The sequence below is a fragment of the Scardinius erythrophthalmus genome (genome assembly GCF_964197995.2).
Source record: "Scardinius erythrophthalmus genome assembly, chromosome: 20".
In the NCBI taxonomy this organism is placed as follows: Eukaryota; Metazoa; Chordata; class Actinopteri; order Cypriniformes; family Leuciscidae; genus Scardinius; species Scardinius erythrophthalmus.
The window spans coordinates 35,245,454-35,256,974 of record NC_138240.1 but is presented as its reverse complement, the minus strand read 5'-3'; the positions used below and the strand labels follow the sequence as shown (position 1 = coordinate 35,256,974).

The 11,521-nt window shown below is 36.6% G+C and overlaps 1 protein-coding gene across 3 annotated transcripts; it reads left to right on the top strand.

The window, feature by feature from the left end:
• Positions 1-1,045: 1,045 nt before the first annotated feature.
• On the top strand, positions 1,046-9,690 carry b3galt4 (UDP-Gal:betaGlcNAc beta 1,3-galactosyltransferase, polypeptide 4). Of its 3 annotated transcripts, none has more exons than XM_081348504.1 (2): positions 1,046-1,359; positions 7,450-9,690. In XM_081348504.1, exon 2 carries the CDS (start codon positions 7,580-7,582, stop codon positions 8,690-8,692), a length of 1,113 nt encoding a protein of 370 aa, XP_081204630.1. In that variant the 5' UTR covers positions 1,046-1,359; positions 7,450-7,579; the 3' UTR covers positions 8,693-9,690. The 3 variants fall into 3 exon arrangements, with proteins under 3 accessions (XP_081204630.1, XP_081204631.1, XP_081204632.1); XM_081348505.1 differs by having other exon boundaries at positions 1,079-1,700; XM_081348506.1 differs by lacking the exon at positions 1,046-1,359 and adding an exon at positions 2,630-2,707.
• Positions 9,691-11,521: the final 1,831 nt, after the last annotated feature.

Genomic DNA, 11,521 nt, shown 5'->3' with positions numbered 1-11,521 from the left:
ATACAGACAGTTTTCTGTGATGAGTATATTTAGGGGTAGGGGATAGAATAGGCCTATACAGTTACTGAATAAAAATCATTTTGTCTATGGAAAGTCCCCATAAATCACTGTAACTCAACCCTCATCTGTAAAGGTCAACTACAGTACACAGTCATATGGCACAGTGGAAACATTTACTGTATTGCCAACAAACTCTGTTCTAGCACAAAACCACATGACAGTTTCATAACTTGATCACACCTTTTGATAACACACTAGATAGATACTATAAAAAACATTATGTATATATAGATGAAACAGCTATTTTGTGTAGTGAAAGGATACTTTGTGATTCTGTGTATTGTACTAACACAGTTGAAAACATGGAGAAAAAAGTGCACTTTTGATGATGTGTTGTGATATTAGCACTAAGAGTTTTGAAAATGTACACATTACTTGTGAAAATAGTACCAAAGTGAATAACAAAAAACTGTAGGTACTGTAAGTATATTTTCTAATGTGGCAACTAGCCTGTATTACTGTAATTATTTCAACAAGGGTGATTTGAAACATGTATCTTACATTGTTTGCCGTTGAATGAACTGATTGTTAAAAGTACTAAACTGAAAGAAGATCATACTGTTGTGTTTCTGTGTTTAAACCAAATGTCCTCATTACAATAATCTTGTGTTTGAAACAATGATTATGTGGACTGAAATGTGTGTAACTAATGAAAGCATGGGATCAGGTTTTGAAAGAATGACTAGCTGTGTTACAAGTGTGATCAGTTTGGATTTTTGTACAAAAAGTTTTGAAAATGTACACCTTACTTGTGAAAATAGTATCAAAGCGAATAAAAAAACTGAATAGTCATGCAAGTAAACCTAAGTTTTGATTATATTTATTAGATAGGCCTACTTAACGTCTGTTTTGTAGCCTATATGTATTTTAAATTCGACAGTAAAGTAGGCTATTTATTTATGTTAAATCGTAATCTAGCTGCCTTTCTTAGTTAAGTTATGGACCCTTTAAATCGTCACAGTGTTTGAGTTGGAGAGCCTCCTACAGGACTCAGTCTGTATTTCTGCCCATCACTATCAGATTTAACCGCGCACGGTCAATGGAGGCACATAGCTGTTTCTATGCGGGCATAATACAGCAGGATAACGCAATAATGCTTATTAATCGACGGTCATATTCTAAAAATGCTCGCTCATCATCTGCATTATAGCCTAGCCTACTTCAGTGGATTACACTAAACCGCGATGGAGAAACGGACATCCGAAAGGGCCTTGAATAAATGATGCATTTATCATCTTCATGGGAAAAACAAGAAAACTGCATGGTGGTTTTAATTTCAGAGGATTCCGCGCTGGAAAGGTAACATTTGTGCTTTAAACTATAAAGAATATCGCGCATTGATAGAAACGACACACATTCTTGAAGGGCGGTCACACTTTTCCTCATTGCATTTTTTCAGATTCATATTCATTCGAACACGAGACAGCGGAAACGCGCGAGTAAACATATCAAGGCCGAGTTTATTTCTACCGACGTTATGTTTATTTATCATTGAAGTCAAACACGATATTCAACCCAACCTCAATAATCAATCAAACAAATAACTGTCTGCTGTCACGTGATTAACATCATTGTGCTTCTGTAAGAGGAGAGCAACTCTGTGCTCAGCATTGTCGTAATGTGGTCAGTGTTTCAGAGAGGTATGTTTAGTGGAAATAGGTTTATCTGTGATTTTAGTCAACATACGTCAATAAATTCTATTAATATTTAGTCATATTTTAAATGCCTTTTAGTTGCTGTGTATAATGGTCACCTAAACAGAGTAACAACAGACAAAGTCTTTGCTTGATTTATTAATTATAAAAATTGGGATATAAATATATTTACATATTGTAATAAAACAATTGCATACAAAATGAAATGTAATAATAATTATATTCATTATATTAATAAAAAATATTCTTTTTACTCTACAAGTAATACAATACTAATATGTCTCAAATTCTTCACTTTCAAAACGATAAACCCTCAAGCATTTAATTTGGTTGAAAATTTGAGGGAAAGCTTTAAGTCTGTGTTTAGCTGACAACATTTATTAATGCTTCTTACTAATCTGGTAAAATGCTGAAAACTGGGTGATGCTGTGCACATTTGGACACTGAGATCCAGGCAGACGAGCAATGATTATGTCAAATAACAAATTTAAATAAGAATTAACTAAGCAATTAAGTAAAAATAATGTCAATAATAGTTTATAATACCAAAAGAAAGATACCAGAGAAAGAGAGAGCTAAAAGAAGTAAGAAATGTGCAGAATGAAACGAGAGGTAGAAGAGAAGAAGACGCAGAAGAAAAGAGCAAAATAAGAGCAACACATATTTGCAGGAAACTTGTGTTTTGGTTAGATAAGAAAGGCTCAAAAAGAATTATCTATGTCATAGTTGGTGTAACGGCTGCGTGAGGAGTCAGATGTCAAAGATGAAAATATAGATATACAAGGTTTTGTTTTGACAACTTTAAGATAATATCGCAGATCTTGCATTTTCTCGTGTCTGCAGAGATGGAAACTGACATGTTTTGATACGAAGGGACATCATGTGATCAATTCGGATGGAAAACACACACACACACACACACTCGATCATACAGCACAGAAGAGACACCAAAGATCTTACATTGGGGGAACAAAAACATATCAGAGCATATAGTAGGAAATATATAAATGATTAAAGAAATTAATAACATGTACTAACTATTAATAACAATAACTAACTCTCATTAGAGTATTACTCTGCTTAATGTCTTATAAACACTTTATTTTGATGCTTCCAACAGACTTTCTACTGTACTGACTTTAAGTAACTTTGCAACTACATGTGATTTTATTCTACTAACCTGAACCTAACAGTCTATTCATTTTCTAATGAGAGTTAGTAGACATGTAGTTTCAAAATTACTAAATAAAGTGTCATTTTTACAAGATTAGCTTTGTTTGTTTTTTTACCTCAAACATGGGTTATTTCCAGATTCATTTTTGTCATCTCAAATTCTTTAAAATACACAACAGCCACATTGTTTACATGATATTTCCTTCACTTTAATCAAAAAGCTGTCTCTCTCGCCGATGCTGGTAGAGAGGAAATGAGAAGATCAGACTGCTTCACACAAAAGACAGTGTGACTAACTCAGAAACAAACCGCAGTTAACGTACAGTATATGAAGTCACTGCATTTCACAATAATGACAATGATAATAAAAGTTTAACAACTGACCCATGTGAAAAGAAAATATATTTAAATTGTGCTTTTTTGGACATAATATATTTAAATTGTACTATACTAAGTGCATATTAAATGTATTATTTTAAAACAACTTCAAGTATATTAAGTGTATTTCAAGAGATGCTTAAGATCAGTTTTAAGCTATTTGCAATATATTTTAATATATGAGATTGTGCTAAAATGGAACCACTTCAAGTACATTTAGTGCATTTAAGTGTATTTCTTTACAGGTCATTTAAAATATACTTTCATATGTCTTAAACTACAGTTATAATATATTTGAAGCTTAATTTTAATGTACTTCAAGAACATTTAAATAGCATTTCAGCTCATTAAAAATGTATTAGCATTACACTAATAGTTTATTATAAAGCTGTTTTATTCCGTATTCAAAATGGTATATTAAAAGTGCAAAAATAATTAAATATAAATGTTACATACACACTGAAATCAAGAAAACTTTAATATAGTATCTTGTTGTGTACATTGCAAAATAAATAGTACATTAAAAAAGTACAGCAGCATATATAATCTCTTGAACAAAATACATTATAACAAAGCTCATTGAAATGCTATGGCAGAGCTATATTTATACATTTTTTTTTTGTAGAACATTTCAGTTATACCTGTATTAAAAGTACATGCATATTACATCACTAAATAAATAAGCATCACAATGCAATTTTCTGAAAATTAAAAATAAAAGTTATGGAAAAACAATGTGCAGAAGTGAATAATGCATTATGTACAAACTTAGGCCTACAAATGGCTGAACCAAAGAAACAGAAGAGTTTGAGTGTCACATCTTCATCTTCAAGTGGACGATCACTTCTTTGAGTACGACTCATTTCTGAGGGCTTGTGGTTGAGACACTGTAGTATTTGAAGACTGCTTTATCACAGGATCTATGAAAGGGAAATTAACCCATGATTAACATTTGTATCCATGTTTGAATATATGTATAATAATTTGCATTAGAATTCCGTTGACTTCTCAGTTTATCTTTCAAAGCTTTGGCTAGTGTCCATTTTTATCCTCGTCTGTCATCACTATACAGCACTCTATGAGTTACATTGAAAATAAGATTGGAAGAAGCCCAACACAACTTACAGTGAGCAATTTCAATCAAAAGTCACTTATGTAGTTATTTGTAGCAATAAAGCAACCTGTGAGTATTAGAGGGTGTGTTGTATATTGATAATTGTGGTTTATTTAAATGGGTATTTCCCATGAACGTGTCTATTGTGGTCATGCTAACATGCACTCTCTTCACCTCTGTTGCAAAGATTTAAGGAAATTAGAAGTTGTTCAAAATATTGTATACCAGGACAGCTAGGACAAGTGACTTTACCAAAAATCAATTAAATAAACAGATTTTTACATGAATGACTCAAAGGAAGCACAAATTAGACACCTGAAATGGACACGTTGCTAACATTTTCCTACCAAGACTGACCAAAACAATGCCATGGGTCTGCGGAACTCCGCCCCACCTCATGGTTATAAAAGGAGCTGCGCGAGCAATCTTGCATTATGTTTTGTTTCCTTCACTTCTCTCCACTGCAAGTTGTCTACGAGTTCTGAGAATCGAGACAAGCGTCTCTTTAGCGGCGTGAGATTGCATTCTTGCTGCTGGTCTGTGCAGTGATCTGCCAACAGTGTGTGTTCTCCCTGGGCATTTCAGCATTGCTGTTGAGTTTTATCCTCTCTAAAAGAGCTGCACGTGGCACGTCCTTTTAACGATGTTTCCATCGTTGCCCGTGTATTTCTCGGTGCGGTAGACAACCTCAACCTGGCAGATATGGGAGGCTGAGCGAACACGTTTCCTCAACTCTCCTATCTCTCAGGCTGGGCTCTTCGGCAACTCCAGGACTTCACCCAGCAGTTCGACTCAAAATCGACTCGGTCGCCATGTACGCGCAGCTTATGAGCGCGCGCGCAGGTATTGCTGAATTGCCTTAGTCAATTCGAGGGCAACTCCTGGGGCATATGGCATCCGCAGCGGCAGTCACGCCGCTCAGACTGCTTCATATGAGACCGCTTCAGCACGGGCTTCACAATCAAGTCCCAAGATGGGCATGGCAACAGGGCACGCTCTGGGTAGCAGTCACTCTGGCCTGCCGTCAGACCTTCACCTTGTGGTCAAACCTATCCTTTCTACGGTCCAGAGTACCCTTAGAACGAGTGTCCAGGCATGCTGTTGTGTCAACAGATGCCTCAGCCACAGGTTGGGGTGCCATGTGCAATGGACATGCTCCCGCGGGCTCCTGGAAGGGACCCCAATGCCTTTGGCGTGTCAATTGTCTTGAATGACTGGCAGTACGCTTGGCTTTGCACCGTTTTCGGACATTGCTCAAGAGCAAGCACGTACTAGCCCGTTCAGACAACACGACGACAGTAGCATACATCAACCGTCTGGGTGGTCTACGCTCCCGCCGTATGTCGCAACTTGCCCGCCATTTCTTGTTATGGAGTCACAAGCGTCTGAGGTCGCTTCGAGCTCTCACAACTATGCTCATGTCCCGGGGAATGGAGACTCCATCCCCAGACGGTTCAGCTGATTTGTTACATCCGTTACATCCCCCTGCCATAACCGCTGTACTGCTGGAAATGCCGGGCGTTCAGTCTCGGCTCCTCAGCAAGATTGCAAGATTGCTAGAATAGAAGAAAAGGAATATATTGCTTTAGAATAGGCCTATAAACTGGCCAAAGGTCAAGTAGGTTTTTTGGACTGTGCAATACTGTATTCACAATTACAGTAAAAAAAAAATAAAGAGTTTGGTTTCAATCTTGCTTTCGTGTTTACCGTGAATTTTTCAACATCTCTCTGCCAATTACTTTCAATCTTGTACAGAAATGTACGAGCTCATGAAAGAAGAGCTTTAGGTTTTGAATAACTGTGTGTATATGATATATCCAAAAATATAATATTATGGCAAAGGTGTTTGCAACATAAGACAAATGTTTGCTTTTAATATGTGTGTGTATATTATTTTTAATGCAGTGCTTCGTTTTGCAAGAGATGTGAGGCATTTTGCATTTTGTGTGTGCAATTCTTGGATTTGTGTGTAAAGTTTTGGGGAAAAAAACAGGCAAAGTTTTGAAAATGTGTGTAAGCAGTTGAAAAAAACTGTAAGCCTAAAGTATGCTTTGTCTTTTAAACATCTACTCTAAGGTATGCGTAGTGTGTACAGTGTGCGTGTTAAGGTTCTGAGAGAGAGAGAGAGAGAGAGAGAGAACTAAGGGGTGACCTTTATTAACAATTGACAAGACCAGGGAGGGTGAGGTTTGAACTTAAACACACAACAGGAGAACGGGCTACAGTTTTATCGCTCATAACTTTTGGAGAGAAATAACAAACACTGGACAAGGATTAAACTTGTATATGAGCAATATCACACACAGGTTTTCACAGCCATGCTGATTTAGAGACATATCATATAAATATATATTAACGTCTGAAATATTTTGACTGCATATAAAATAACTGACTGCAAATTAAACATGTGCAAGCATATCCAACAGCATTAGCAAAGGCTGTAATCAATTTTAAGCATCCAGATGGTATAATCAAAGTTGTGGTGCACTCTCAGAATATGCATTTATTTGTCATTTTAATTGTTGGAAACAGAGTGTAAAAGTGGACTTCAAAGATTTCTCATCCTGTTACGCCCTCTACAGACCATGATCAGCAACTAGTCGACATCAAGCTTGAAGCGTCATGGCATTTTTTATGTTTTTTTGTTTTTATGTTAATGCTCACCATTGCTGCATTTATGAAATACAGTGATCTTGTGAAATATTGCAATTTAAAACAATGTTTTTTTAACATTGAAAATAATCAGAAATGTTTCTTGAGCATCAAATCCTCATATTAGAATGATTTCTGAAGGATCATGTGACGCTGAAGAATGGAGTAATGATGCTGAAAATTCAGCTTTGATCACAGGAATAAATTACACTTTACTATATATTCACATAGAAATATTTCACTGCTTTCACTGTATATTTGATCCAATAAATGCAGCCTTGGTGAGTAGAAGAGACTTTTTTCAAAAACATAAAAAATCTTACAGACCCCAAACTTTTGTGTACAAGTTAAAGAATATAATTTTTGCTATATATATTAACAGATATTAACACTGTTCATCTTTATTTCCTCTTGCAGTTGGCGGTGCAACAGAGCAGAGAAAAGCACAACTGGACACCATGCATCAATTTATCCCTTCACTGGATCTAAATGTATAATCATACCCAAAAAGAAGGAGTAAAGAAGTTTGTCCTGTGATCTGTAAAAAATGGTAGGGCCTAGTCTTAGGATCTGTAAGGGTCGCATTGGGAAGCGAGGAGGTCATTTAGGGTTCATCCATTACCTCTGTATTATAGTCTTCTGTGGCTCTTTACTCGCTTTACTCTTTATTGACGCCATTGAATTATGGGTGACCTCGCTGGGCATGAGCAAAGTGGAAGGTTTTCGTGGACTGGTTCTTCCACACAGTATTCCTCCAACCCGTGCGGAAGAGTACCTGCTTATGCCGAGCGTCCACGTCTGCGAACGTGCCAAACCTTTCCTCATCGCTTTGGTTGTATCAGCACCTCCCAACAGAAAGGCCCGCCAAGCCATTCGGGACACCTGGGGTGGGGAAATACAAGTCAGGGGTCACCGAGTCATGACCCTCTTCATTGTCGGTCAGCCATCTGACCCCGTTCTCGGGAAAGAATTGGTGGAAGAGTCAAAGGAGCGCGGGGATCTCATACAGGGTCGCTTCATTGACTCTTACGCCAACTTAACCCTTAAAACTCTGTCTATGCTGGGATGGGCTCGCCGTTTCTGCCCACAGGCTCGCTATCTGGCAAAAGTAGATGATGATGTGCTGTTTAACCCCAGTGCACTTCTGCAGTATCTCAACCACAGCTTTAAAACGGCAGAAAGTGAACTCGCTGAGCTTTATTTGGGTCGTGTCCACATGCAAGTCGCACCGGATCGCAATCCTTCCAGTAGACACTTCATGTCAGAAACGGCATACGCTGGCGTGGTTTTTCCGGATTACTGCAGTGGGACGGCGTATGTACTTTCTCGACCAGCGTTACTCAAGCTTTCATTAGCCGCGGTTTCCGTACGATTACCCAGTCCATTGCCACCTGAGGATGTGTTTGTAGGGATTTGTGCTCACACCGCAGGGATTACACCGACCCATTCCCCACTCTTCTCCGGAGGACCCGCTGTACCATTCAGCCGTTGTTGCTATCAAACTATGGTGTCGGTCCACCACACCAAACCAGGGGACATGGTGCAGTACTGGACACAAGTGCACTCCACAGCCCCGTGCTCATGGTTGGGTACGCGGACATCTCTGGGCGTCTGTAAATTGAGAGCGTTTATCGGGACACTGTTGGGGAGAGACTCCTGAAATGAAACATCATCTGAAAAGCCAAAGGGAAAAGAACGTCTTTGGTTGCAAGGATACTATGCACTGCAACTTGATTTTATATCATGCAATACTTGAATTTATTCTCACTGCTTCCCTTACAAACAAAATAAGTGTGCTATTAGTGTACATCTTTTAAACAAAAAATTAGAAAGTATACTATTTATGTTCTTTTTAGAAATATACGTCAAATTACACTTAAGTATACTTATACTGATAGAAAAGTCTAAGTACCCTAGTGAAAAATAAATATACTAAATGTATTATTTTATGAGCATACTATATAAGTATACTACAAATAGATTTACATATTTATGTACTTATTATAAATACCCTGCAATTGTACTGTTGGTGTACTAAACGGATATACTTAAAGTCTGCTAAACTGGAACAACTAATTTTGCACTTAATGTACTTTAGTTTTCCAGAAATAGTGCTGAAGTTCAACTAAAGATATACTTATATCTTATAAAAAGTTATCAAAGTATATTTGATTGTGCTAAAGTGGAGCTATTGCAAGTACACTTTAGATAGACTTTAAATATCTTGTATTTAGAGACTGATATTATACAGAACTCACACCATCCTTACTAATAGTGATATTAAAACACATTTCAGGCTTAATATTAAAAAATGTGCATTGTGCAATAAAGAAGTACTCTAAATAAAGTTTAAAGGTGCTGTATGTAACTTTTTTTTATAAAATGAATCCTTTTTTTTTTGCCCGTCCTTGAAGGGGTTGTAATCACACATTATATTTATCCACTTTTCGTGTTTTGCTATTACCTCTGAAGGCCAGTATTCCTATTTTTATGTGAAGTCTCCGGGTCGGATTTTCTGCGAAATCCACCGGATGTGACGTGCATGCGCGCTCCCGAGCCTACAGTCTATTGCAACTGCACTGCAGCTAACGACATGGAGCCTGATAACACCAAAAAACGACCTGCCTCCAGCACAACACAGACTCCAACACAAACTCCAAAAAAAAAAAAAAAATATATATATATATATATGTATATATATATATATATATATATATATATATAAAAATATATCTGCTGAAGCTCGTCAGGCCAAACGTCAATCGGATCGACTCAGGACGAAAACACGGATCAACATCGGCAGAGCGTTTGAATTATGGAGAGACCTCCGTTTTGAAATAGCAAGGTAAAATATAACATACATAAGACATGAAATGAATATAAAAGACTGTTCCATGATAACAAAAAGCAGGTGCTTTAGGATGTAACTTTATGTACTAGATCTACTGTCTAACGTCACTCATCCCACTACTATCATATTGTTTATAATACACATTTCCAGACATGTTCAGTACAGTAATTTTACTGTCTTATTGTTACACTGAAATTGTCCAGTCTAGTTGACTAACCGTTTTCGTTTTCATTCATTGACCTATGTTGACATTGCTGATTGTGAAAGATACACGAATAGTTAGTGAAATAATGCTAGATAACACCACATGTCGGCAAAATACAGTCAATGTAACGTTATCATGGTACGAGCATGGAGCATTAGTTCTACGTCAAGCTGATAAAAGTAGCCTATTATGGTAATGTTGCAGTGGGAGTTTACATGAGTTTCCAGCATGTTGTGTGATGCTTTCTCCGTTGTGTTGAAAGTCTCAGTGTGGCCGCCGGTAGTGAGTTCGCGCTCTTGAGTTTGAGCACGCGCACGAGCGCTGTTGTTGCAATCTGAAACATCACCGCTAGAGGCCGCTGGATCCTACATACAGCACCTTTAATTATAATATTTATATCAGTAATTCTCAGGCAATATGTCAGTAAATGTTATTGGGTTTGTAGTATGCTCAGTATGAAAAAAATGTATTTTAAATACATTTTGGTATAGTTTTTTTCACTGGGGTATCCACAGCTTGTAGTTGCGTTAACTCTTTTGATTGAGTAGCCTATCAATACTTGTATACTTTCATGTTAAAGTTTATATATATATATATATATATATATATATATATATAGTAACAAGTCAGCTTTGGGATGCAAAGTGCAATAATAAAATATAAATACTACAGGTATGATGCCAAGTTCACTTAAGTATACTTGTAGTATAAAACAACTTAACTTTAAGCTTTACTGTGAGTATACTTCTAAGTGTACTTTCATAAACTAAATAATGTGCTTTAAGTATATTTAAGTATTACTGACATTATTGATTCATTATTAATCTGAAGATTCTCATAGGTCAACAGTACACTTAATTCTAGCAATGAAAAACTCGGCAATACTTTACAATAAGGTCTCATTTGTTAATACATACATTTTTACAGCAATAATTAAATTTGTTAATGTTAGTGAATAAAAATGCATCCAATTCAGGAATCGGATACTTGTTATAAAATTACAATTTTGATTCCTGATTGTGAATTTTCATGTGATTTTAAAACGTGCATTCAAGATGCAAAAGAGAACTAAATTCAGCACTCGCTCGCTGTTTTCTGTGAATCCGCCTCTCATCTAGTGTGTGAATTGAGATCTTTTTGCGTTTCAATGGAAAAATACACACAAAATCATGTCAAAGTATCCTTGTACTAAGAACTGTTGGTTATGACAGTTATGAACGTAAACAGTTGAGAAAGAAAAGTCATGTGTAACAGCATATCGGATCCATGCATTCACTCTTAAAGGGACAGTAGCCTAATAAAACTGCTGTCTGTCTGTCATTAACCTTAATCTAAGAACAAAAGACAGAGAAAATCTCTCACTGTTCTTGACTGAACCACTTTTGTAATTTTAAAAGGGATTAATCTATATATCGTTGAAGTGAAGACTATGC

What these genes read in the sequence shown, in the direction of transcription:
- b3galt4 (XM_081348504.1), top strand. Translation starts at nt 7,580, where the DNA reads ATGGTAGGGCCTAGTCTTAGGATCTGTAAGGGTCGCATTGGGAAGCGA.